We start from the raw sequence: 27,654 nt of genomic DNA, 5'->3' as shown, positions 1-27,654 counted from the left end.
GAATATTTTCTCCTCATTTTGAAATGTCAAGTCAAAATACAAATTGTAAAGTGGTATTTTGGGGGTTGCTCGATTTTAAGGACAATGACAAATTGTTTTTCATTTCATTTGAAAGTAGACCTACGCCTTCACGTTCCACAATTTTTCGAATTATTCAAAAGTTTGAGAATTGTGGATGTGTTCAGAACTGCGCGATCTATAAAAATATTGATAAACCATCAATTCGATAGAGAGATAGTTGTGTAAGCTGCTGTTGAAACCTGTGAACCTTTTTCTACCAGATAAATTACGGGCCAAAGTAATATGAGTGAATGAACTGTTCGGAATATTCTGATATGGAATGGCATTACCATTATCATTGGCGCAACTAAAATTGACTCCTGGGGTGGGGCTATCCCAAAAAAGAAAAATCTTTTTCTCAATTGTTACTTACAAGTTTTTAATTTTTTCTGAACATTGGGGGGTTATTTCCCCAATAACCCCACCTCCCCTCGTTACGGCTATGATCATTATGTAGTCAGCTCAGGAAATTTTTCTTGATGACCTTATTAGACGGATAGAATGTTGTGAAACTATGATAAAAAACATAATGAAGATGTTTTTTTTTTCGAAAGTATTTACTAATACTCTGAAACACAATCCGTTGTATGATATTGGTCTCTGAAAAATCAGCATCGAAGTATTTCAGTGACTACTCAATATCCTCAAGAAACTGAATGTTTTGAAAGGGATAAGAATTATTATTGAGTCCGTTCTTTTGAACGCATTCAGATATCTGGAGCCATTCCAAATTCGAATTATTCCTACAGTTCAGCAGCTTTTTATTAATTTTGAGGACATTGGGTTTCAACAGGATGCTAAGTCACAGTGCACGAGAATCTACACATTTTCTCCGAATAACGTTTTCAGATCGTGTAATATCATACTTCATAGTACGATTTCGTAACCCTCAAGATATCAAATATATATCCAAATAATTGTTTTGCGTTGGAGATATGTATCTCAAAAAATGAGCTTTTTGACACTTTTCGACAATTAAGCAGAAACTTCATTTTATATACTATTAAGATACTATTGGGTATGATATTGACCTGACAATTCTACTCATATTGACGGCAGTGGCTTACCCATGGGTGGGATAAGGGGGATATTTTCCCCTCCAGGAGGAATATCCATTATATGTAACAACCTTATATATGACAGTATTATTATGAGTAAGCAAACTTCTTTGGAAAACTTCTTCAAAAGAAGGAAAATGTGAATTTTTTTTTCTTTATATCCCCCAAGGCTTATGTCTGGGTACGCCACTGATTGACGAAATGTTAAAATTTTCAAACTGTGTGGCATCATTAGTCCAGATCAATTCAAGGATCTCTTTATAACCAATTGAACTATTGTTCAGCACAACAACAATGAGGTTTATTTGAATATTAGATAAAATGGATTTTTATTGTTTTTTTGATTTTGCAGACGTTAACATTATATTCCGCGAATGACTTTTTGAATATATACATTTTTGTATCTTTGCTCTGTTATTTTCGATCGATGGATTTTCATTGATACGCAGTAATTATTACCTGTACTAAACAATAGAAATGGACATAACCAGAAGGTATTTGTGATTCTAATAGTTTTAAGCAAGCAATTTGCGATTTGATCATTATTTTTGAATATTGAACTTTTTGGGATAGCACCTGGAATCATTGATTAGATTCAACCTATATCAACGATCAAACTTGAAATCCATCCCTCACTATCCATCGGTGAGGAAAATTAAGAGTTCACAATTTTGAAATATCAGTATATTTGCGAAAGAATTACTATACTTAATATAATCTCTGCAATGAAGTGATCATTGTCTTTCAAATCAGGATCATATACTTTGTGTCCGTTTGGAATGCAATAATCATGAACAAGTGTTTTGTAGATACTGCATTTGAAGTAGAGACCACTTTCAATTGCATTTTATCTGTATACAAAACATTTGCCATTTTGTTCATATCTTGTATATCATAGCTTTAGCCGCAACTGTTTCTTCCCTTAAACGTTTCCTTTTTTACATGAATACAATTTCAAATTGACAAAATATCGAAAAACAACTAATAGAAGAATCAAATTATCCAAAATTGTTCAAATTGAGTTTGAGACGATTGGTCTTTTTTTTATTAGCCAATACTTCAAGCTTTCCTGATTCAATACAAAGAATTTCTATTTCCATTTCACTATCTGCTATCTCTTCCAATTTAGTACTGGGCTCTTTCAATCTGATATCGAGTATCTTCAATTGATCAATTGATTTTTCATTTTTTATAAATTTTTTATTCAATATCAGGTTTCTCGAAATTATTATTATTAATATTATTATTTATTTTGAATAAATTTCAGTGAACCAAGTTGTTAGAAAAATAACCATATTGCTAAATTCAGTTTTTTTACACATTTTGAAAAATTATTGCAGTAGTAGGATTGAAGAAAAATAACCCACATGCTTTGAATCCGTGTTCTAAAGTCTTCCGCTTGACAACTTCGTTTACAACGGTGCAAAACGTCCTATCCCCAATAACTACAATTGTTCAGGGCGAACAAAAAACATTCTGGTTTTGATAGAACTGTCTGCGAATCAGAATTTAATTTTTTCGTATATTGTGCTGAATAGTTTGTTTCACTTTCTAGAATCAATTTTAATATATTTTCATTTTTTGAAAAACTTTGTGGGTTACGACATATTGTATTAGATATGATTTTGGTATACGACTTTTCACAACATAATGAGAAGTATAAAAACGCGAATATATTCCTTACATATTTTATTATCGAAAGCATAAAGTAACATTACATTCAATTTGAAACGGAAATCTTAATTATTTTTTTTATATAGAAAGGTATGATATCGTAAAACTTCTTCACTTCGGCGAGTAAGACTTGGGTCAGTTCCTGTAGATCATCATATTTTTTCTTCGATATTGGAACCCTATGTTTATATAACGTGAATGTGGCCTTTGTGGAAGTGGTGTATATTTTTCTTGTAGGAAATCTGTTTTATAATAAATAATGCCATCAGGTGCATACTGCAAACATTTCAGATGATATATATATATATATATATATATATATATATATATATATATATATATATATATATATATATGATATTATATGAGCCGAAATCTGTCTTGGAAAATGATAATGTCAAGGTGTACTGGGACTTGACAGTGTGTACAGACCCGGGCGTTGAGAGCAACAGACCTGACATGGTCGTTTGGGAGAAACGCAAGAAGTCGGCAACCATCATCGATTTTTCAGTGCCGCTTGACCAGAATCTCTCAAAGGCTTATGGCGAAAAAATAACGAAATACGAAGCCTTATCAAGACAGATGAAGAGCACCTACCAACTGAATAACGTAAAAGTAAAGCCACTGATTATTAGCTGTAACGGGTTGGTGCACCGAAGAACAGTAAAACATCTACTTGAGATGGATCTCCCCCATAACACCATTGCATGGATGCAGAAGGCCGTAATTTTGGGAACGGTCAACATAATACGGCAAGTACTTTTCCCTCATTAACAGATGGGATGGCTCTTGGCAGCGATGCCCGGGTCATCTGACTGATCCACATTGCGTGTGAAGGTAAAAAAAAAAAAAAAAAAAAAATATATATATATATATATATATATATATATATATATATTCTTTTGAGAAAGAGCAATACAAAATATTAATTTCAAACAATCAAGCATATGTGTCGATGAATCTCAGTATTAGCAGAGGAAATGTAACGGGGCATCATACATTTCAACTCTGTCTCCCCGTATCGGTGTAGTGACTGGTTTGTGTAAACGTTTACAGAATAAGCTGACATAATTTATATTGGAGGACTTCCTCTTCAACCAAAACAAAATTTTCTTTATCCTCTCTTTTCGGTCGACGACTCTATAATTTCCAATTGGATCCTAAAACAAAAAAAAAGGAGCAGAAAGGAGTACTAAATATTAGTTTTCATTATATCGATTTGAAGTTAACTACCCATTCTAAAAAAGAATCTGAAACTGAATGGATAGCTTGGAAACCATCATGAAATTTATAAATCGGAAAATCATTCACCAAGTGGTCAATGGTCTCTTCTACACCACACTCACATAGTGGGCTATCAATAGAATGCCATTTGAAGAGGGTACTATTACAACGACCATGGCCAGTTCTAAGTCTATTCAAAATACACCAAATTTTCCTAGGAAGATTGAAACCTAGAACTTTTTCTGAGGGATCAACAATAAGACTTTTGTTGAAAACGTTAGAAGAAGTCCATCCCGAACGCCAAATTTCCTTGTCGCTTTCATTGGATTCAAGGAAGGTGATTAACAGTAGGATCGCCCGGTATTCTACCAGGACGTATGTGAAACTGTCTTTGATGACAAAATTGATAAAATAATCGTGAGTGAGATAGTGAACTCCAAAAGGGGAAGGAGATTTCCTTGCCTCCCTTATCATTGGATACTGACTTGGAATGTGAATTTCTCTCCCTTTCAACCGTCTTTCTATTAACGCATGAGCGGAATCAACTTCCATTTGGGTGACTTTTTTCCAAAAATTTTTGGCAAATGGTAACATCATGTTCCACTGCAAAATTGAGAAGTGCTTTTGCTAGTGTAACATTTCTATTTTGGTATCCACATCCACCCCAATGAATGGTCACCGGTTTTTTTCCACACGTCAAAATAAATCATCTAAGTGCTTTACCATAGTATAAGGATGGCTCGAAATTTTAATTGGAATAATGAGAAGTCCCGAAAACTTTGAATAAATCCGTGTGTGTGTGTTGATTGTAGAACGTCTCAAATGTTTAATGTCACATACTTGTATTTTTGACAGTCGGTTAAATCGGGATGAAACATATTTTCCATAATATAATTCGACTAAACACAGCCGGTTAACTTATTTTGAATAGTAAATCAAGTAACAACAACCTGGTGTTGCAAAATTTATGACTATTTGATGAACAACTAAAGGCAGATTTCGAGTCTTTCAAAAATGCAAAATTCTTGGTATTTGGGTAAAAATTATTTACAGGTAGAAGAGCCGAAATATTTTCGAAAATACTATTTTTTCTTTGACTTTAATCTCCTATTGAGTATAAGTTTATGACTTTTAGACGAGGTCTAGTTATTAAAGATTTTTGACCCTTAGGCTCAGCAGGTACCTATTCAATTTCGAAAATTTAAATGATATTGAAATATGATTTCTTTCCAAACGAAAAATGAAAGATAGCATAAGTAGATTATTTAAATGTCACGATAAAATTTTTGTAGGTATTTGATTTAATTATTAAGTCGATAAAGTTCATTCAAACGACACAAACACTTTAAATGAACAAGAGTAATTTTTGTCAATCTTCGTATCAAAAGTAGAATCAACAGTGGCGGGTTTACAGATTTGCCGCCTCTGAATTATTATACCTAGGGTCTAACTTTTTGATCTATTTTAGGATATTTTACGATCTATCATTTTTGTTGAATACTCATATCAATTTTCGAAGTTCGTACTTTGTGTGTATAATAATTTTTTGTCAATTATGTAGATAAAAAAAAATTATTGAGCTCAATCTGCCTGCGGTTAATTTGCCAATAAGAACCGCACTGCAGAGTTTATAGATGCTGAAAACTCACCTTAGTTAGAAAAAAAAATCAATTTTTTTTAACGTAATCCAAATCGCGATCAGGTATCGTTGAAGAGGTAATTTATAAAACGAATATACCTCAAACGCACGCACCAAATACACTTCACAGTCGAGATTTCCAGCAATAGCATAGAAGTCTGTTCGCTCTTTTCAAAAAATTATTCCTCGCGTACTGAATTCTGACATAACAACTAAGACTTTCTGAAATTGAGCTTGGAACTTTCAGGAGCACACTTCTAGATGGCCGAATTGGCAATTATGTAGATCAAAAAAAAAATTATTAAGCTCAATCTGCCTGCGGTTAATTTGCCAATATGAACCGCACTGCAGAGTTTATAGATGCTGAAAACTTACCTTAGTTAGAAAAAAAAATGATTTTTTTTTAACGTAATCCAAATCGCGATCAGGTATCGTTGAAGAGGTAATTTATAAAACGAATGTACCTCAAACGCACGCACCAAATACACTTCACAGTCGAGATTTCCAGCAATAGCATAGAAGTCTGTTCGCTCTTTTCAAAAAATTATTCCTCGCGTACTGAATTCTGACATAACAACTAAGACTTTCTGAAATTGAGCTTGGAACTTTCAGGAGCACACTTCTAGATGGCCGAATTGGCAATTATGTAGATCAAAAAAAAAATTATTAAGCTCAATCTGCCTGCGGTTAATTTGCCAATATGAACCGCACTGCAGAGTTTATAGATGCTGAAAACTTACCTTAGTTAGAAAAAAAAATGATTTTTTTTTAACGTAATCCAAATCGCGATCAGGTATCGTTGAAGAGGTAATTTATAAAACGAATGTACCTCAAACGCACGCACCAAATACACTTCACAGTCGAGATTTCCAGCAATAGCATAGAAGTCTGTTCGCTCTTTTCAAAAAATTATTCCTCGCGTACTGAATTCTGACATAACAACTAAGACTTTCTGAAATTGAGCTTGGAACTTTCAGGAGCACACATCTTGATGGCCGAATTGGCAATTATGTAGATCAAAAAAAAAAAATTATTAAGCTCAATCTGCCTGCGGTTAATTTGCCAATATGAACCGCACTGCAGAGTTTATAGATGCTGAAAACTTACCTTAGTTAGAAAAAAAATGATTTTTTTTTAACGTAATCCAAATCGCGATCAGGTATCGTTGAAGAGGTAATTTATAAAACGAATGTACCTCAAACGCACGCACCAAATACACTTCACAGTCGAGATTTCCAGCAATAGCATAGAAGTCTGTTCGCTCTTTTCAAAAAATTATTCCTCGCGTACTGAATTCTGACATAACAACTAAGACTTTCTGAAATTGAGCTTGGAACTTTCAGGAGCACACTTCTAGATGGCCGAATTGGCAATTATGTAGATCAAAAAAAAAATTATTAAGCTCAATCTGCCTGCGGTTAATTTGCCAATATGAACCGCACTGCAGAGTTTATAGATGCTGAAAACTTACCTTAGTTAGAAAAAAAAATGATTTTTTTTTAACGTCATCCAAATCGCGATCAAGTATCGTTGAAGAGGTAATTTATAAAACGAATATACCTCAAACGCACGCACCAAATACACTTCACAGTCGAGATTTCCAGCAATAGCATAGAAGTCTGTTCGCTCTTTTCAAAAAATTATTCCTCGCGTACTGATTCTCACATAACAACTAAGACTTTCTGAAATTGAGCTTGGAACTTTCAGGAGCACACTTCTTGATGGCCGAATTGGCAGCTTTCAGAATCAAAGACTTCTAGATGGCAGAAACTTTCAGTAACTATGTTTACAAACACTTCGAAGAGAAGAGATAACTGTTACACTGTTCCTTATACTATGGCTTTACTATACAAGTAGTGAATATGGATGCCTCAAGTTCACCTTCAGTTTCATTCCAACAGTAATTCACACAATGATGGTCGCTTAAATTATAAATAGGAAAATTGTGAACTTGCAATTTGGCAGCTTTCCTGTTTCATTTTCCTTTCCATTCATAAAATCTTCTTGTAACTCCTCTCTCCGCTGCGTGGCTTCTCTCTCTCTTGTGCATCTTGCACACGGACGCAGGGCTATCTGTTCCGCTGTCAACCTACTTTCCGTTGATCGTGGGGCCAGTTTTCTGGGTACACACTCACAGTACCTCGTCTGCGTACCAATCAGACCACATCGGCTGCAAAACAGGAGGGGTCGACCTCGATACTCATGCTGCGAGGGACCAGTCTACTAGTCCGGAATATAATGTTAAAAATATCGGGTTAGGCCCTATATTATTTTACACAGTTTATAGGATTAGAGAACAAAAACAACGGTATCTTCTTTTTGATTCTGTTATATTTCCTCATCATTTTCCTATCTCATTGTCTACTAGTATGGCGTGATCTCTCCTCTCTCCGCTGCGTGACTTCCCTCACTCTGGTGCATCTTGCACACGGACGCAGGGCTATCTGTTCATCTGTCAATCTAGTTGTTGGCTGTTGGCCGTGGGGCCAGTTTCCTGGGTACGCATTCGTAGTACCTTGTCTACGTACCCATCAAACTACATCTGCTGCAGAACAGGAGGGGTCGACCTCGACACTCCTGCCGCGAGGGACATGTCTTGCCGCACTTCCAGCAAGTGTTGGGCCTTACTTCCAGGTAGACTTTAGTTCCCATCGTACCTACTGTACGAACACTCATTGGTTTGATTGGTACGCAGCTGGCACAACGGGGGGTCTGTGTAGATTGCGTAGTGGTCCTCTTCACCACTCTCTCTACTCCTGCTAGGGAATTCCTCCCTCTAACTGACGATACCGAGCTCTGGGGGGTTCTAGACATCCGTACCTCCGTCACCGTTCTCCTCCTTAATACCGGTACTTCCGGTATGGTATCCGGTGATGAGCTTCGTGGTTCGTACACGACGCAGTCATCTCCCCATCGTATCTCTGCCCAACGACTATGGCTGTGTTAAGATCAGCGATTTAAGGACGTTCATCCGAAAACCACTACCTCGTTGAGAGACTGAGGTGAAGGTAGGCTGCATATAAGCAGTGGGAAGGTTTCTCCTAGCATTTCTGTTTTGGATCCACTCTTCGGGTGTGACGTTTGGAAACATACTCCATGACTGAGTCTGTGCTCCAACGTTTTCCTTAAGTAATTGTGTACAGAAGAATACTCCTGACCCAAATACTGCTTCTCTCTTTTATCAGACAGGTGGGACCGATGTCGCCTCTGACTCCTGGGGTTGGATCATGGACGATCAGTTGTGGACGTTCTACTACGATCTGGGACTGTGCTCCGATCTCAGAAAGAGCACTGAACACTACCTGTGTCACTTTGAACGTTTTTGTTGATGCGAGTATGTTAGATACTGCAACAAGGTCCTCTTCACCACTCTCTCTACTCCTGCTAGGGAATTCCTCCCTCTAACTGACGATACCGAGCTCTGGGGGGTTCTAGATATCCGTACCTCCGTCACCGTTCTCCTCCTTAATACCGGTACTTCCGGTATGGTATCCGGTGATGAGCTTCGTGGTTCGTACACGACGCAGTCATCTCCCCATCGTATCTCTGCCCAACGACTATGGCTGCTCTCAGACATCTTCTTTGCCGTGTCTTATTTAACCTGTTATCTTCCAATAATTCTTTAGCAAGCGGATAACTAGAGTACCAGTTATCACACGTCAGATTCCGATTACTACCTTTCACTCCCTTCAACAATCGGTGAACAACAGCAGTAGGTGTATTTGGCATGCTGTAGGGGCCTTCGGGTTGTTTACCACGATAAACTTCGAAATTCGACACATAAAATGTTTTTGCATCACACAATACAAAAAGTTTCAGCCCATACTTCGCCGGTTTGTTCGGGATATACTGAAGAAAACTACAGCGTCCTCGGAAGAGTATCAACATTTCATCGATGGTTAAAAATTCGCCCAAAGAGTAGTTGTTCTTGCAATTCTCTACGAATTTATCTATGACCCATCTTATTGCAGCCAACTTATCTATCTTTTTTCTTTCATTTCTTGAATTTTTATCGTCGAATCGAATGACAGAAAGTAAAAATAGGAATCTATTTTTACCCATACATGCCCGAAAAATTTCAGAGCCGGTACCATCTGTTGTCCAGAGCTCTAGAAAGTGGGTGTGATTTTGCTTTTTATATCCAGATAATAGGAGCAAACCTATGAATGCTTGCATTTCTGTTTTTGATACGTCTTTGGCATCACGTTCTCTCATAAATTGCGGCCGAACATTTGAAATGTACATATTCGTGCATTCAGTTATGTATTCTATCATTTCATCTGTGAATATTCTCATAAAAGCATCATCTTCATTTTGGATTTCCCTTGCTTGTTGTTTCGCACCGGGCAGGATTTTTACTAGGTTTTTGTCGCTCACTTTACTGAATTTGCTTTTTAGCGAATTTTTGTTCCATCGAGTCAGTTTATCTTTGGCAATAAAGTAACTACTATTTCCAACATCTTTTAAATCATCGGATTCATTACCGTCGATTTCGGATTCGGAATCATGTTCAGTGTCCTCTTTTTTCTCTTCAGAGGAAGTATCAGCATCGTCGTCGGGTAATTCTTCTTCTGAATCGGAGTCGCAAATTTTTTGAGCCAGCTCCTTTAATTCCTTGTGTGTTAATTTGTCAGGGTTTTTTATTTTTACCTTGTCCCTAAAATGATAGAAAATTCATAAAAACATCCATAATATGAGCCCCTGAATGGTATTCAATATTACTTACATAGCTACCCGCGTGGTGCACTTTATACACCAGACAGTATTGCAACCAAGAAATTGTCAATAAAGTAACGCACGCTCCAGCCACCAAAGCACAACTGTCGGTACACGTAGTAAACACATCGGTCGAGGGTTACATGGGGGGGCAAGAGTGGGGGATACCACATTCGGTTTTGACCGCTCTTTTAAACTTTTAAGAGAAATGGTGTATTTTATACACCGGCGCGGGTAGTTAAAGGTTAAGGATATTATCTATTCCTCGCTTGGAGTTATCTGCTGCGGTTTTGCCCGCTAAGTTGGTCAAGAATATTTTTGTTAATAAATTTCCTCTTTCAATTACAGAAGTGAGATTATTTTCTGATTCCCAAATCGTTCTTTCATGGATATCTACGCCCTCACATTTTCTTGAAACTTTTGTTGCAAATCGTGTTGTCACGATGAACGAATATGCTCCTCAAGCTTCCTGGCATCACATTTCATCGGAATCAAATCCAGCTGATTTGCCTTCTCGAGGGCTCACACCCGATCAGTTTTTGAATCCAGAAATTCATAGATTTTGGATGCATGGTCCACGTTTTTTGAGTTCTTCTCTTTCTAGTTGGCCAGCTCAGTTCACTTCCACCAATGAAAATAGTTCGTTGTTGCCTGAATTAAAGACTAATATTCACGTTGCAACCACAACGTCGAAAATGATTTCGTAAGGAAGCAGAAAATAAATTGTTTGGAAACTGTAATATAATATCTTTCGCATGAAACGTAAATATGGATACTGGTTTTTAAAACGAAATGTGTTAATATCACACTCGCTGAGGAACGCGAGGGCAAAAAAACTATCACAGCTGTTGTTAAATTATTTACTTCAGCGGATACAAATAAATAAATCGCGGTACTTTTTGAATGAAAATTTAGAAATTTGAATTTAATTATAAAAGAAACGTTCACTTTGGCGTGAACAAAGGCAACTTACGAAAATAATTTCGTAAGGAAGCAGAAAATAAGGATCTCCATGTCTAGTTCAGTTTGTTGAGCTCAATCACTCTGCTTCTGGAGCGTGAGTACAGTACAGATCCATTCGTAAAGTTCGACCATTTAAAGGTAAGAAGTTTTTTTGTTGGTTTGGGTTCACTTATCCTTCTCGTAATATGTTGGGAATATTTTGAAATTCACATTACTTTCTTTCTACTCATTTTTGATCTGAAAACTCCCCAACATATTTTCGTCCTTCGGGCCGGATATAGATGATGACCGAGTTGTTTTACGCAGGTTGGGACCTTATTCAGGATTTGTTTGCGTTTGTCTAGCTATTGGCTTCTACCTTAACGTTTTGTCAAGATCAGCGATTTAAGGACGTTCATCCGAAAACCACTACCTCGTTGAGAGACTGAGGTGAAGGTAGGCTGCATATAAGCGTGGAAAGGTTTCTCCTAGCATTTCTGTTTTGGATCCACTCTTCGGGTGTGACGTTTGGAAACATACTCCATGACTGAGTCTGTGCTCCAACGTTTTCCTTAAGTAATTGTGTACAGAAGAAAACTCCTGACCCAAATACTGCTTCTGTCTCTTTTATCAGACAGGTGGGACCGATGTCGCCTCTGACTCCTGGGGTTGGATCATCGACGATCAGTTGTGGACGTTCTACTACGATCTGGGACTGTGCTCCGATCTCAGAAAGAGCAGTGAACACTACCTGTGTCACTTTGAACGTTTTTGTTGATGCGAGTATGTTAGATACTGCAACAAGGAACTCGAGGTTGAAACCTAAGTTCGGCGGGTACGACGGCATGTCTGCCTCCGTAACACCAGCGTCAAAAGCAAGGTTCTTGGCTTCTGCGCGCCGATAACTGAGGATGCGATATCCCAACAGATTATCGTTCGGTTGGTGACCTTCGTAAGTCACTGCGGAAGGGTATCTTCCGGGTTGAGCGTTGGATAACGCTTGCCTGACAGCGTAACCTGTTACGCCTAAACAAGGAATTTCCTCATATAGGTTGTGTAAGCCGTTGTCGACTGTAGGGGCTGCGGGTTGCGCCGGGGGGGCTTGGCCTGCAACGGGAGCTACTGGTAGTGCAGGAGCTCGTGGTGGGACTGGTAGTTGGAGTTGTCCGTAGAATCCTCCTTGTCCGTTCGTTACCTCTGTGGGCATCCGCGGAAACTCTGGATAGAGATGCTGTTTTGTAGCAGTAACTATGTTTCCTAGGGCGCGGAGCTACAGCAGGAGTGGTTCAGGAATTGAAAAAGCAGTGCTTTGCACTAACATTTGCAAGTCTTGCTCCGACTGCGTCAGCGGTTGCGAATTCTTTTTCTTGAGGGATAGAATTCTGAGCCATAACATGGCGGTGGAATAGTATGAAACATATTCCGGGAGCAGGTGCTTTGATAACGAAGCGTCATCAGCAACGAGCTCTGTGTTCTCTCCTTCAAATCGATAAAAGAGTAGGGTAAATGTCTCTTATTTTTTCTGACTGTGCCAACATATGACAACCTTTGCGTTTTCAATTCATGGATGAGGTTGAAATCAGTGAACCAGTTGTCTGCAGTTATGTCGCGACCTGATCCAAATAATGGAGCTGCTAATCTTTTTACTACGTCAACAGGCTTATTGCTCACACGAAAGGGACCTTCCGGCTGTGTTCCAGCATATATTTCCATGTTAAATGTATAAAACATTTTGGCATCGACTAAAGCAAAAATTTTTATTCCATATTTGTTTGGTTTTGAAGGTATATATTGGCGAAATGAGCACCTGCCTCTGAAGCCTGGTAGCATCTCGTCAATGGTGACATTCTCAGCAGGATAGTATGAATTTTGACAATTTATGATGAATTTGTCGAAAACTTCACGAATTGGAGCAAGGCGGTCCAATGTTTTCCGTTGGTTTCTAGTAGATCGATCATCAAAACGCAAGCAACGAATAAGGAACTTGAAACGTTTTATATTCATTACTAGTCCAAATTTTTCAATACCGTCACCTTCCTGTCCCCAGAGTTCCTCCAGATATTGACGATTGGATTTATAAGCCCCTGCTAGATATAACAAACCAATGAAAGCATGTATTTCAATCATGTCATTGTGTCTAGCATCTCTATCCCTAGAAAATTTATGGTGGATGGTGTCTATATATTGGTTTTTGTATTTCACTATAATAAGAATGATTTCATCAGTGAATAAACTTTTCCAACAATCTAAAATATTTTTAGCGTTGCGCGCATTGCCCTTGCTACCAGGAAGGTTTACCATTATATGCTGAGACGGTGTACGCCGTTTATTTGAAGGTGGCTCTTTATTCCATTTAGTCTGTTTATCTCGTCCTAGATAAAATTCAATTTCGCTATTTGACAAATTCTCTTCATCAGATGATTGATCTTGTTCGGATAATGAATCGCCTTCACGTTGCTCCACTTCATCAATTTCGTCGATATCACTCTCTTCACCCAAATCCTCGTTTTCTGCAGGGTCTCTTGAATCATCATCCTCCAGAAAACGCATGAGTTCTTGAACGTGGGTTGGGTTATTCAGATCATAATTCTTACGTTCCATATCTGGTAAAATTCTGCAACAGAAGTAGAGAAAAAGCTCATTTGAAAACGAGATCGGGCGCGGTGGGCCTAAGCGGCACAAGGCAATAAACGTAGAAATGGTTCAAACTGAATTTTAATTATGTTCTATTTATTCATAAAATGACTAACCTCAAATGTTTTGAATGAAAAAAAATCCAGATATGTACCTTCAAAAATCGAACGAGTTCGGGCGCCGTGAGCCTAATAGATCAGAACGGAGCTGGACGTAATTCGGAAAGATTAAAAGCAAGATACTCTTTAGCAACACGATTGACTTGACATACAGCAAGTTTTTATCATTTGTTGTTGTGTTACTGGTAGATCTTTGATGAAATCATCAGTTTTCTTTGAGTCGATCAGCTCTTTTTTGATATTCACTACAATAGATTCCAGTTGATTTTTCCTTTTTCTCATATATATTTGTTTGTTCATTTTAATTTTTTTTGATATGGGCCATTTTTTTGCTTTCACTTTTCGCTTGTATTTGATTTGTATGCAATTCCTACATTTATTTTTATTGATAGGAATTAAAAGTCGACAATTGGTACTCTTAATGCTGCATATTTTCTTCCCATCCAATCTCCTCAAATAATCCTCAAGATCGTAAACTGTGGTTACAGATTTCATGATGTCAACAACCCTGTGCATTATTCTAGCCTGAATGGTATCGGCCGTAAGAACCACTGAACGCTCTAAATAAGGCATATCATTTTCTTTAAGTGCCACTTTAGAAAATCAATGTGATTTTCTAATTTATTAAAACTCCAGTAAGGAGGAAGATCAATGGAGATTTCATCATTCTTAATAAGAGAAAAAGGTTTGTGACAATATCGAATGGGTAAGGAATATAATCTGATTGGATGTGGCTGGATTGCAACACAGGATTTTGGGACAGAATCCGGTGAATCAGGTAGACTACCAGATGGATTAGGAAAACAATTCAACGGAAGTTCAGTATCAGTGTCACTAAAAAATTCAAAGAAATACTTAAAAAAGTGTTTTTTATTACACTAATGATTAAATCACCAAGTCAATTTCACAATATAACAAGCTTAAAACATATTCAGTCTTCAAATCAAAACATATTATAAAAGAAATAAATCAAACTACAGTAGAAACCCCATTAACCAGACTAATTGTTGTTGTCAGATGTTCCGATAATCGAAGAGGAGAGATTATCGTATATATTATTGCAAAAATTATGATGTAAATATATTTAAGCAAAAATAACACTCAGCGATATGAATAAATAATTTGTATAACATGGGTCTGGATAATGGGGTTTCTACTGTAAATAGATAATCACACAATAGTTATCATATTTGGTAGAAATAATATAGAAACTATGTTACAAAAAAAACAATCTCTGAATTATATAGGATTTCCAATATACATTTAGTCCCGATTTCAAAAGGATATTTCTCCACTGAATCCAACTGCAAACTGAAAAATAAAACCAACCAATCTTAGTGCTAAAGTATTTATACAGTGTGTCTATTTAGTGTGTAGTTCTTCGATTCTTCTTGAAAGTGAAACCCTTTGAGTAAATAGAGTTCATTTCAAAATTATTTTCTTGACTACACTTTTCTTCAGAAGCGGGTTAATTTTGAACTTCTTTCTCAATTGATATACTCTGTATTTTTTACCTGGAATCGAATCCTCTTTCATAGATCTGAGGAAAATCACTTCACCAAGTTATGATCTTATTTCCATATATTTACAATTATTGTATTATCCTGATGTAGGATCAAATCATACATTTAATTTGAATAGATTTCGGAAATATTTTATGCAGACTTTAGAATCGAAGAACTACTGGTATTTTTGTTATTTGTTTACTAACAAGCTCTCTAGATTATTTAGAATTTTGTTAAAAACATTTGAAATCAATTTGATCTTTCTGAATGTAACACCCAGTATAATCTGTAAAAAATGACTCATGAACCAGAATCTTTTTCATTTCAACATATGGACAAAAGGTGTAAAAGGGATAGCAACTTTTCTAATAGTTTTTGAAATTCATTACTTATTATTTTCATTATTACTTTACCCATACTTGTCTTTCAAGAAATGTTTTTGAAAAAATTTAAATCTTTAACTGATTTTGTTCCCAGAAGAAGCCTTTCAATGATGAACATAGTGAATAAAGGGGGTTGTTGTGGAAAGTATCAAGGCAAATATGATAAAAAATGTTAAATAAAAATGTTTTAATCAACATCAATAAAATAATAATACTGTTTATTGATTCTTTCGAAATGAAAACAAAATTTGAAAACTTATAAGTCAACTTATCTACACCTAGGTGAAAGTTTTTTTTTTACATATTTTCATTTCAATACTAGAGACCTGTATATCTCCTCTACACATTAATTTCATAATAACTCCAAGAACCCAATAACCATACGAAAAATTTGTTGGAGGACATTGTCATGCTTGAGCTGAACCAAAAACAATAAAATCTCCCTTCACAAGAACTGAATAGAGAAGACATTAAGAATTTGTCTCTGTATCAATATATTAATATTTGCCAATTTGATAACACCATTTGTGCTTCTTTTTTAATTTGTTTGTGATTACATTTGCTTTCAATACTACAAGTGCATGTTGATTTTTAGGTACTTACTATGCTTCAGAAATTAATACGTATCCTCTCATTTGTATGATGGGCTTCCAAGAAGGGGTATAATTTTCAAAAACCCAATAAAATAACCCCTTTTATTCTATTATACTGAATACAGTGAATACTTACATGAATGCTGGTTTGGAACCCTTCAATAATTTCAGAGCACCAATGGACTGAATGGGAAAATGCTTTGAGCAAATAAATGCACCAGATATTTCCCCACAGAATCTATCCATTACTTCCGCCTGTTTTCATCCTAGAAATTATAGATTTTCATCAGCTACCATGGAAAAAATAAAATATTCCATTGAAAACAAGTGAAGATGAACGTGCATAACATTTTGTTTGCTTGTATTCTCACTGGGAATTCTACATTTACTACTCAATGATCGGTTTAAGATATCAGACACTGGATTGAAAACATACTGGAATATTCATCCATATTTGTGTGTTAGTAGAGATGGGATTTAAAAAATTCTTCATTTATTCAATAAGTAAACTTCAGCTTGAACATAACTTGATGTATTGGAAGTGTTCACGACATTTCTTCTTGTTTGTTATTTATATTAGATTTATATTTCTCTTTTGGTAAACTCTTTCAACAATCCATAATATTTGGTAAGACTTAAATACTTTTTAACCCTCATAGACCTAATATCTATAATATATTAGGTAACCCTATTAGAATGATCGACAATGGAGAAGGACCATTCAAAATATGAGTTGTATTATGGTTTAGGTTGATGCTATAATGATTGTAATTATCAATACAAGATAATTTGTATTTACCTTCGGAACTGAATACATATGAATACTCGAATCAGTCGAATCTCCATCTTTGCACTGCCCACACAAAATACAAAATCGCATCATTTCACGAAAATTATCCTTATACACTATTTCTTACTAACTAACTACTGGAATAAATTAATCTAAAATAACAAGAACTGAACAACAAAACTATAATAAAACTACGAACAATGAATGATTAATTATATAAGAGAAAAAAATTTCAATTTCAAAGAATCAAAATTTGAAAATACTGATTGACATTTTATCTGACAGCGGGAATTCGAAAATTTTTAAAGAGCGCCCCCTTACAGAACTCTGGTGAAGCACACCACCAAAGCCACAGGTGGGTCTACCAAAAAGTCTGAAACAATATCGAATCAGTAAACACACCAGGTATTCTATGCATCTTAGAAAATACCTAGTTAACATTGAAACGTCAAAATTTTACTTTGAATTCTTCATTATTGACAGCTTAAAGTGCATTATTGAGAAATGAACACGAACCGATTCAGTGCCATCACCCAATAAAATATTGAGCATTCAAATTGTTGAAAAAAATCCTCTCAAATACAACTAGTTCTTCAAATTTTATCACATATTTTTTTTATTTTCTTCTCCATTATCTCAGACATTTGTTTTTGAATCTAGATTGAAAAATATACAATAAGTTTTTCGAAAGACCCTGCAAAATAAATTGAAATGAATATTCTGATTACTCATAATTGAGCCAATATGAATTTGCTTCAACATAATATGATTTATTCGTAGATATGTTATTTCAGAGCTAAATTTACTAAATGATTCTCAAAGTTGAGGATGCCTAAAAATTGATACTTGGAATACCGTTTTCTGAATGATATTGTTACTTGATTACCTTCCATATAGAATACTCAAATTTAGCAATATACATAATTTAACATCTGGTTTAATTTTTCTTCATTAATGTTAATGCGTTTCTACTCAATTGAGTACAAGGTGATTTGTTGTTTCACAATTTATTGAAGTGAAACAACAAATTACCTCCTTCATTTTATACTACTGAAACATTGGCACAAGAAATACAGAAGTGAGTCAGTTGATGAATTTTACTAGGAATTATAAAAAAAAAAAGATTCAACTTGATTTATCAAAGTGGAACAACGAATTACCTCTTTCATAATATTTTCAACCATTGGCAAAAGAACTAAAGACTCCTGTCTTTATGTTACTGCTTTCTTCTTAATTTTTTTAGGAATTAACTTTCGAGCGCTCGTTAATTTTTGTTTCTCACGATTACTCTATAGTTATTGAAGTAATTTTTAAAACGCTCATAACGATTCGTACAATATCGAATAGTTTGAATTTTTCTTTAAAATAATAATAATAATTATTCATTCATTTGCCATAAGAAAGTAAGGCAAAATTTTACTTTCTATTTTACAATATGATTTTGTTGATGAAAAAATTCGCTGAATGCTTTTAATGATTCATACAATTGAATAGTTTGAATTGATCTCTAGAATGCCAGTTTTTAAATAGATTAAAATAATTTTATTACCTAGAAGAATTTGTATGTTTCAATTTGTCATGATTGTGATTTTGACGAAACATGTAAAATTTGATGGTGAATAATTAAGTACAGAATTTTATTAGTCAAATATTTTCGACCTATATTTTCGTTCCATATGATATATACTAGATTCTCAAATAACGACTCGAATGCAGATATCCATTTATTTCTTATCACATATTTCAGATCGCAACTACATAACAGCTTATTATTTGTTTACTTTAGGAATTCATGCGAATCGTGCAACGCCGCTGGATATCCACCAGTTGATTAAACGTCTTTTTATACAGTCTTGGATCTCGAGCAATTCAGAATATATCATCGGATCTGATTCCGTTTACGAAATTCCTTGTATGTAAAAAAAAATGAGATATGCCTACCCCTCGAAGTGTTCGCAACTTCAATTGAATTTTTCAATGATAAAGTTAACTATAACGCAATAAGAACACAATATTGATGCCTAAAAATACAAAGAAAATTGCAGAGAAAGAGTAAATGAGCAGTACGCTAAAAGAAACTTTTCCCTTCGCCGTACAAGATCAAATCTGAAGGTACCAATGTATTTACTTGTATCACCAGCCACTTTCTCGTTCCAACGACTTCAACATCCTTCCCTGATATAGCCTTCATAACTTTATCTTTCTTTTTCCCTTAGAGCAGACCTCAATGTGGAAGGGTCAAATCAAATCAAATCAAATAATTTATTCCCAAATCAATGTACAATACATGAAGAAGAACATGTCATAATAACAAAAAATAGAATACAAGTTAATATAAATCAGCTATACGAATCCTTTACACTTACAGTGATCTAAATATTCTTGAACATTATAAGGTTCAGTTTCAATTAGAAAGTTTGATATTTCTCTTTTAAAATTTTTGAAATTATCGATTTGTTGAATCTTTCTTGGTAAAGAGTTATACAATTTCAGGCACATATATTATATATATATATATATATATCTTTAGAGTATTGGGTCCCTGAATTACCAGAATTTAAATAGTCCTTCATCTTCTGAGTTATTGTCCTCCTAGTAGCACCAGAGAAGGATGGCCTCGTGAAAAGACACTCCTGTACGTTGCCCAACGTTCTCGTCATGAGGGTCTGAGCCATTTTTGCTACCTTCGTGGAAGTTATTGGCTGGAAAACAAGCTTATTGGCCTGGGTTCTCTGCTTGAACAATTTGATGTGTCGATGTCTACTATTATGGTGCCTTTCTCCTCTTCACTTCTTCCTAATGCCTCCGATTGTAAATCCCCAGTGAGTTTCTTAGCTATTGCTTCGTACATACCAAATAAGTTCTCTAGTTCATAATCCCGAGATAATTGCTTCCTGACCTGTTCTTCATCTAACCCTTCAATGCTAGTAGAGTTGTCCCCTTGAGTATAGAATATTGTTGCTGCGTCCATATGTCGAGCCTCCTCCTGATGTCAAAGTTGAAGGCCTTTGAACAGGTCTTATAGTGTTTTCTATATGAAGACTGAAATTACCGTCTTTTCTCAATGAATTGATTAATTTTTTTCTATTCGAATGATTCTTGGGAAAGTTCAAAATTTTTTTGACGCATTCTTCTTCTGAATGTTTCCTGAAAATATGTCTGGAAAAATTTGTGACATCCTCATTGCAGTAAACACAGCGATCTCTCTTATCCCAAACCCTTCCCTCTCCTACTAAACTGGATGGAGTTATCTCCTTGCTGAAATTATATGAGTGATATTCCCTTATAGCAACAATTCATCCATATGAGACATTGGGATGAATCGAATATAAAAGAAGTATTTTTGTTGATTTCTCAAAGCATTTACTCACCAATACAACATTAGGTCTTCTCTTTTCTTTTATTTCATTTGATTTTTCTCTCTTTCTCTCAGAAAATGATGATGATGATTTCGGGGAAGACTGAAAAATTTTCATTTGAGTGAAAAATACTCAGGGAAATAAATGTTTTATTGACTCACCATAGAAAGCTTCATGTATTTCTTCAGCTCCTTCTTCGACTGTTACTTCATTACCCACTTCCGCGTTAAATAATGATGAGTTCGAATACAGAGTGATACATTGTATTTGAATTTGACACGTCTTAACAGTCTACATCCTTTGTTTATTACCTTCAACTAGATTGGCCTCTGTTACTTCATCATTTTCATCGATGTAGGCTTCTGTGTCACCTTCAGCAATGAATACACATTTTCCCCCATGATTGGAGTCCATTACTTTGACACGTCTAAACAGTTTATTACCTTTGACATGGCCACCTTTTCTTTGACCTGATCTTTCTTGAGATCTACCTCTTCCCCCTTTTAGCTTCTTTAAATTCTTGTACCTTTTTCTAATAGCATTATCGATCAACCTAACAGTTTTGTTAGGTAAATTAAACGATTCGTGCTTATCTGTGAGTTACTTACAGTTATAGCACAACTTCTTCGTGTTAAGGCACTCACCAGATGAATGATTTAATTTGCTACATTTGTAGCAAGTTTTCTTTTTCTGCCATTTCTCTATGCCTGATGGACAGGCTCCAAAACAACTTCATTTGGTGGAGGTTTCACCTGCCAATTCAGTCTTTGAGACTTGCCCCCCAGATTTTCTCTCTTTAGCTTCTTTATGTCGATCCTTCTCATCGACTAAAAATGATTTTAGTCTACATACGTCAGTGATTTAGACCATGCTTCTTCGCATCTCCCTATTTTCTCAACAAAAACAGGAAATGTGCAATCCACTCATATCGAACATCTTCTACAGGTCGTGATTATTTAGATATCATTGGAGAAATGAAAAAATCATAATTGGAACTGGCACTAGCAGATCCAGTCAAGCTCATCGGTCTTTCCCATTTCGACTTCGGTATTTTACCATACAAAATAAGATTCTGCTAGTTTTTGCCGAAAATGAATGGAATCTATAATATTTTTTCTTGTACCTATGCCAAGATTTTTAGCTTATTTTCTAAATTCAAGCCATATCCGAAGCATGCGATATTAGCCGAACTGTCTCCACTTTTTTTGATCTGATGAAGGTGAATTCTTAATGTGATCTGCCATTTCATGACATATATTCCGTCAGCATTTTCTGTTCTGTTTTTTCTGCAATAACGTTATATTACTTGTTTTTCTGGATGATGAATTTTTTCAAATTTTTCACTAGGAGATTTGAAATAAAATTAACTTATGAAATGAAAATTAATAATTTCATTTTTGCTGGTTTGATAACTTCAGCATGTCCAACAAGAAATCTTAAAATAAAAAAACTACTCAGAGTCTGACTCACAGCATTTCTCTACTCCATCGGGTTTTTCTGATAAATTTTCGTAGAATGGCCAATGAACAGTTCTGATAGAACTGTCTCTGCATCATTATTTTCTTAAAATCGTCGAAATTCTGTGATGTTACAGGACTATTCACAGTTTTTGCTAAAGGTTCTGATTTGTTCGAGTTAATCTTCATTGTTTGGCTCATTCGAGCGATATCAACACTTGACAAAGAAAATGTAGGGAAAACGAACTGTGATGAGTAAGCCACTGATAATAAGTTATTCTCCGGTAGAATTGAAAGAAATTGTGTGACGGCGACAGGAATAAAACGGGTCTTACCAATCCTAAGAACTTCTCACTTCACTACACGAACTCAAATTCTTTTCGTGCACGAGCTAAGTGTCAAATTCACAACTATAAATCACTGCACTAAAAACGTCCGACGTTCGAAAAGAAAATTGTTAACTGAAAATTCAACTCTAAATACTTCAGGAAAACCCCAAAACAATCTTAATCCGCTCAATAATTATCAGAAAATATCTAGAAAAATATCTTTATACCTCGAATTGTTCTAAAAGAATTTTTCTGAACTGGACGAAAAATCATTTCACTGCTTTTGATCAAATTAATATTTCTACCTCCTCATGACTCGTAAAATAAATATGGAATTCTAGATTCTAGTAACGAATTTCACTTCGTTACAATTGGGTAACATTTTGCGGATTTGTATAATTCGTCCATCGCATGCTATTCCTGCCATATAAAGGACTCGCTCCAAAAGCTAGCATCAGACGTTTTCTCCGGAATAAGCTTTTCTTCTATGACAGCAAATCATAAATATCCTGAGTACCGATTTTATTTATATTGTAGGGCACTCTAGTTGTCTTCGTCGATTTGATAATAGTTGCCCACTGTCCACGAATATAAATTGATCCGCTTTTAAGAACCCGTTTTTTTTCCTTTCCGATTGTGGTGACGCTGAGCAATTCGACTTCTCATGATTGATGATATTGGTCTTGTATTTTCCTCACATAGAACATTAGCTGGAGACATTTCTTCGCATGGATCGTTGAATAGAGCGTATTTTGTTTCATACAGGAAAAGGAATTTCTTTTTGGGGATTATAATTTGATATAGATCGTTTTTCTAAATTGGTAATTCGTAATAATTGTAACTAATATTTTTTGAAAGGTGAATTTCTAAAATGAATCTCATTTGATTTTTAGTAATGAATCCCCTTAACTCGAGTTCAAGAATAATATTGAATTATATTTTCATCTTTTATTGGAAATGGTAATTTATTATTTTGTTTGAATTTTGAAAAGTTCTTTCATAAATTCTTCATGTGAAATGGTCGATGGATGAAGGGTTTCTGTTTGGGCAAAGGAAATGGCTATTTCTATATCATTCGAAATTTAAATTATATCTATTGCTAGAATAATATGTGTGAACACTGAGTATAGAACAATGAAATTGAAATCATCCTAAGAATCCATGGCTGATGAAATTTATTTGGCATGATTTTAATCTCTAGTATAGCTTGATTATGTTAAACTTATTCGTGAATTTGCCACATCAATTAATGTCTCTCAAGTTTTGAATGGCTTCAATGTATCTATAAGTATACCTTTGATCTAGATTTCCGATTATAGATTTCCATATAGCACCCAGTCCATTTATCAAACCTCTTTTTTCTCTTCTTGGAGGAGTAGATATGAGTTGTCTGAGTTTTTTATGGGTTTCATCAATTTTAAATTCTTAAATATGTTTATGATTGGAAATTTCATGCGAATAACTTTTGCCGTATTCTGCGCTATGAAATGATGTGTTCATTTTTCTATAAGTAGAAACTAATTTATTGAATTCCGACGTTATTGTTCGATAAATTTTCGTAAAACGACACTATCCTCCAGCCTGGCCACAGAGATTCGACTGCGAAATCAACCTCCCCATCGATGTATTATGGTTCCAACCATACAATCAGGTTATTGCACTTAACTTTACTTTATTTGTATAACTTCACAAACAGGCACTATTACTATAGCATGAACGTTCAAAATAGATATGTACGTGGATATTGATAGATCTGAACATAGGTCGTACTTCGGTCTGAACTTGGACGGAACTGACTCGCAGCTTCCGTGATTCCCTTTTATCTAAGTATATATAAAACCGCTTGCACATATACGTCAAACTTTAAACGTAAAATCACAGCCCAAACGGGACCATCTAGAGCAAAAATGACAAGAATAAGACCCCCCTCAAAATCGTCTGGAGATCCCGGGAAAAATCCCAAACCTTCGATTCTCCCCGCGGTTTTCGAGTATACGGGGTGTTTCGGATCATTTTGACATTTCAAGTCCCATATTTCTGTGGTATCTGTGGACAATTTGGCTGTCAGTGTCATGTTAATAATAAATATTCCATTTCGATATATGAAAGTTCTTGAAAAAGTTTGCAGTTTCCAAAATTGTTATTCAATATTTAAATAAATGCCGACAGATAAAATGCAAAGTCTACGGCGAATCAAAAATTCGATAGATATTTGTCAAAATTTGGAAATGAACATTGATATCATCATCGAATGCATTTTCCTCAACTCAGGTTCGTTTGAAGGGTTTGTATTATTTGGATGAATGTTACTTTATTTCAGGAATTTTTCGTTTATTTTCCACAATCTATAAAACTACATTTCCTTTCGTGAGAATTTGAATTTATTGCGACAGAAGATGGAACTACCAAAGAGAACAGAAGCTTCATTCATCAATTCAGTCTTGGATTGGAGTAAAAGTTATGCTACTATGAAACAGTATTAAACATATAGAAAGACTCCTTATAGATAATTCACAATTGGCTTTATTACTGGAAAAAAAGAGCCAAGTTAGTCAGATAACAGTCAAAAGTTTCCATGAGTTTTTTGAATATCTAAAATATACACTTTTACGACAGAGGAGTGCAAAAATATAAGTGACCACTCCGTTTTTGAAGAATTTGAGTGCAGTGCTGTTGAATTTATAATGAATAAGTCAAATCTTTCATACTAATAATTTCAACTATATATACCCTGTTATATTATATTCCGCTCAACTGAAACATGTATTAATAAGCTTTGGAAATTAGAGACTCTCAAACTTATCACCTGATTTCTCAAAAAGGTTTCACCAAGATAAGATATTGTAGGTAATTGCTTATGAGGTAACATAGGCCATGGGTATTCGAAAGGCAAGTCTATTCATTATGTCTCTTTTTAGTTGGTTTATTATAGCTATACTGAATATTTCTAAAAATAACATTCACTTTAGATGTGAATTAATTAAATTTGGACTTATGCATCATATCATATATGACTATGAAATTGAGAAAGACATATTTTTCTAAATTCCATTATAAGTCTTTCGAATAGTACTTTGAAGATATTGATTTCAATGACGTATGGAATATATCAGTTGAAATACTAGTCAAAATGTTACGACAGAAATAAATTTTGAAGGATCATTCAGTATATGAAGAATTTAACATGGCAGTCACTTTCGAAATTGGTATCAATTTTCCAGCAATTCAATGAAGGTATAAAATACTTTAAAAAGCAACTATTTATTGAAAATTTCCATGTCATGAATGAATGATCAAATTTGTATAAAAATGTTGATACCTACCTATTTGTTCACTAAAGTTTCCAATCTTTTAATCGTTATAGGAATAGGTGCTATATGGCCATTTCAAAAATGCTATCCTACTGATTTATTCATTGCTTTTCATTTTGGTAAGAATTAAATTATTCATTGATTCAGATCCAAAGTTAACATTTGAAAAAATCAAGTCAATGTAGTTATTCGAACCCACTAATATGGGTCAATAGTATTGGCCGATACAATTTTAGTACCGATTTCAAATACTCAGTTCCTTTTGACTGAAGTAAAAATTGAACAATGATCTTTGTATCTTGAAATGAGTTTTGCACTTTTCCATGTTCAACAATGAGATAATTATTAAGTTGACTCAAGAAATTAACAGAGTATGCTATATCAGGACTAGTTAATACTGCTGAAGATATTAATAAACCTATTAATTTCTTATATGGTTCATCATTACAACTCTCTTTTGTTGAATCAAAATTCAATTTAGTTTTCACATGTTCACAATCAGACATGTTGAATTATTGCAATACATATTTGATGAATATAATCGATAGCTTTACTACCTTTTCCATAATTTCTAGTAATATTCATCCCTAATCATTTTTTAGCTTCCCCTAATTTCTTTATCATAAAATTTTCTATCAGAAAATTCATTCAGAATTAACATTAGTTAAAACAAAAAAGTCATCCATGTACAATGCAACAATAGTAAGCCAGTTATTTTTTGATTTATGTAAATACTATGATCAATTGTTGATCTTTTGAAACTTTTATCTATCAAAATTTTATTTACTATATAGGACATAAATTGCCCTGTTTAATTCACTTCTGAGTAAAACCCAGAGCCACAAGTCTCGTTCTATAACATAGCATCAATACAATCTTCAGATACTAAAAAACTCCTTAGTTCGTCAGGAATTTCCAATAGGTCCTTCAAATTGTTCAATTATATTGTATTTCTTCACAAAATATGGAATAGAAGAATAATTTGCTGCTCAACTGAAAAATGTATTGATAAACCTTGGAAATGAGGGACTTCTTATAACCTGATTTCTCAGATATGGGTATCCGAAAGGTAGATCTATTATTCATTCTGCCTCTTTTCAGTTTGTTTATTACAGCTATACTGAATATTCCTAAAACAACATTTCACTGTAGGTCTTTTCATAGATCTTATCGAATGATTATGTAAATTCAATATTTGTCAAAACTGAAAATAAACATTGAATGCAGTTTCTTTATTTCAGGTAGTATTTCTATTGACTGATAATAACTCTCACATTTTGATTATGCATTTTTCCCAAATTTTTTAAATAAGAAAGAAATTGCCATTTCTAGAGAAATGAGAATTTCAGATTTCAAAATGTCTCATTTCTCCAAAAATGACTAATTACTACTTCAAATATATACACCCTATATAATAATTGATCAAATATTGTGTATTTCTTTACAAATTAGTTAATAATTTGAAGCTTTAATCTCAATTTTCAGACTTGAATTGGTCCAACATCTCTAGATATTTCTAATTGATATTCCACAAATAAAAATCCTGTATAATTATCCATCCAAATCCTGTATAATAATCCATCTTCTGAAAAGAAAAACAGGTGAATGTTTACTATATAGAATTAATTTTGATAATGATTCAAAAGTGATGAAATTTTGCTTACTTACTAATTTTGGGTATTAGATCACGAATCCGGTGACATAAATTCCTCAATCCTGCTGGTTTTTTTTAAAAATTTGTAAAATTGGCTTGATGAAGGTAAGGTTATCCACATTAATAGCTAGTTTTCTTGTATTTTATCAACTGATTCTCGTCAGAAATGATTAATTAATCACATTTCAAGCTTTTCCCTAAAAAAAA

The 27,654-nt window shown here is 34.6% G+C and overlaps 3 protein-coding genes and 1 long non-coding RNA gene across 4 annotated transcripts; all 4 read right to left on the bottom strand.

The window, feature by feature from the left end:
• Window positions 1-8,780: 8,780 nt before the first annotated feature.
• Window positions 8,781-11,385, bottom strand: LOC123673019 (piggyBac transposable element-derived protein 4-like). Its single transcript, XM_045607410.1, has 3 exons — window positions 11,345-11,385; window positions 9,128-10,312; window positions 8,781-9,039 (listed from the first exon to the last, which is right to left on the bottom strand). The coding sequence occupies exons 1-3, from the start codon at window positions 11,383-11,385 to the stop codon at window positions 8,781-8,783; spliced, it is 1,485 nt and encodes a 494-aa protein (XP_045463366.1).
• Window positions 11,386-11,728: 343 nt separating this feature from the next.
• LOC123673012 lies at window positions 11,729-12,520 on the bottom strand. The gene has a single exon (XM_045607396.1). It carries the CDS (start codon window positions 12,518-12,520, stop codon window positions 11,729-11,731), a length of 792 nt encoding a protein of 263 aa, XP_045463352.1.
• Window positions 12,521-12,657: 137 nt separating this feature from the next.
• On the bottom strand, window positions 12,658-13,914 carry LOC123673002 (piggyBac transposable element-derived protein 4-like). The gene has a single exon (XM_045607385.1). It carries the CDS (start codon window positions 13,912-13,914, stop codon window positions 12,658-12,660), a length of 1,257 nt encoding a protein of 418 aa, XP_045463341.1.
• Window positions 13,915-14,921: 1,007 nt separating this feature from the next.
• On the bottom strand, window positions 14,922-17,771 carry LOC123670880. Its single transcript, XR_006746011.1, has 3 exons — window positions 17,347-17,771; window positions 16,684-16,813; window positions 14,922-15,377 (listed from the first exon to the last, which is right to left on the bottom strand). It is a non-coding gene; the product is annotated as an uncharacterized LOC123670880 (long non-coding RNA).
• Between the last annotated feature and the right edge of the window lie 9,883 nt (window positions 17,772-27,654).

Source organism: Harmonia axyridis, chromosome 1, assembly GCF_914767665.1.
Source record: "Harmonia axyridis chromosome 1, icHarAxyr1.1, whole genome shotgun sequence".
NCBI lineage: Eukaryota > Metazoa > Arthropoda > Insecta > Coleoptera > Coccinellidae > Harmonia > Harmonia axyridis.
This window is presented reverse-complemented; position numbering and strand designations above follow the sequence as displayed.

Coding starts and splice junctions, on each gene's coding strand:
- LOC123673019 (XM_045607410.1), bottom strand. CDS start 11,385: ATGGAGATCCTTATTTTCTGCTTCCTTACGAAATTATTTTC. Junction 10,313..11,344: donor TTCCTTACGAAATTATTTTC/GTAAGTTGCCTT, acceptor CTATCATTTTAG/GGACAAGGTAAAAATAAAAA. Junction 9,040..9,127: donor ATACCATACCGGAAGTACCG/GTATTAAGGAGG, acceptor GGAATTCCCTAG/CAGGAGTAGAGAGAGTGGTG.
- LOC123673012 (XM_045607396.1), bottom strand. CDS start 12,520: ATGCCCACAGAGGTAACGAACGGACAAGGAGGATTCTACGGACAACTC.
- LOC123673002 (XM_045607385.1), bottom strand. CDS start 13,914: ATGGAACGTAAGAATTATGATCTGAATAACCCAACCCACGTTCAAGAA.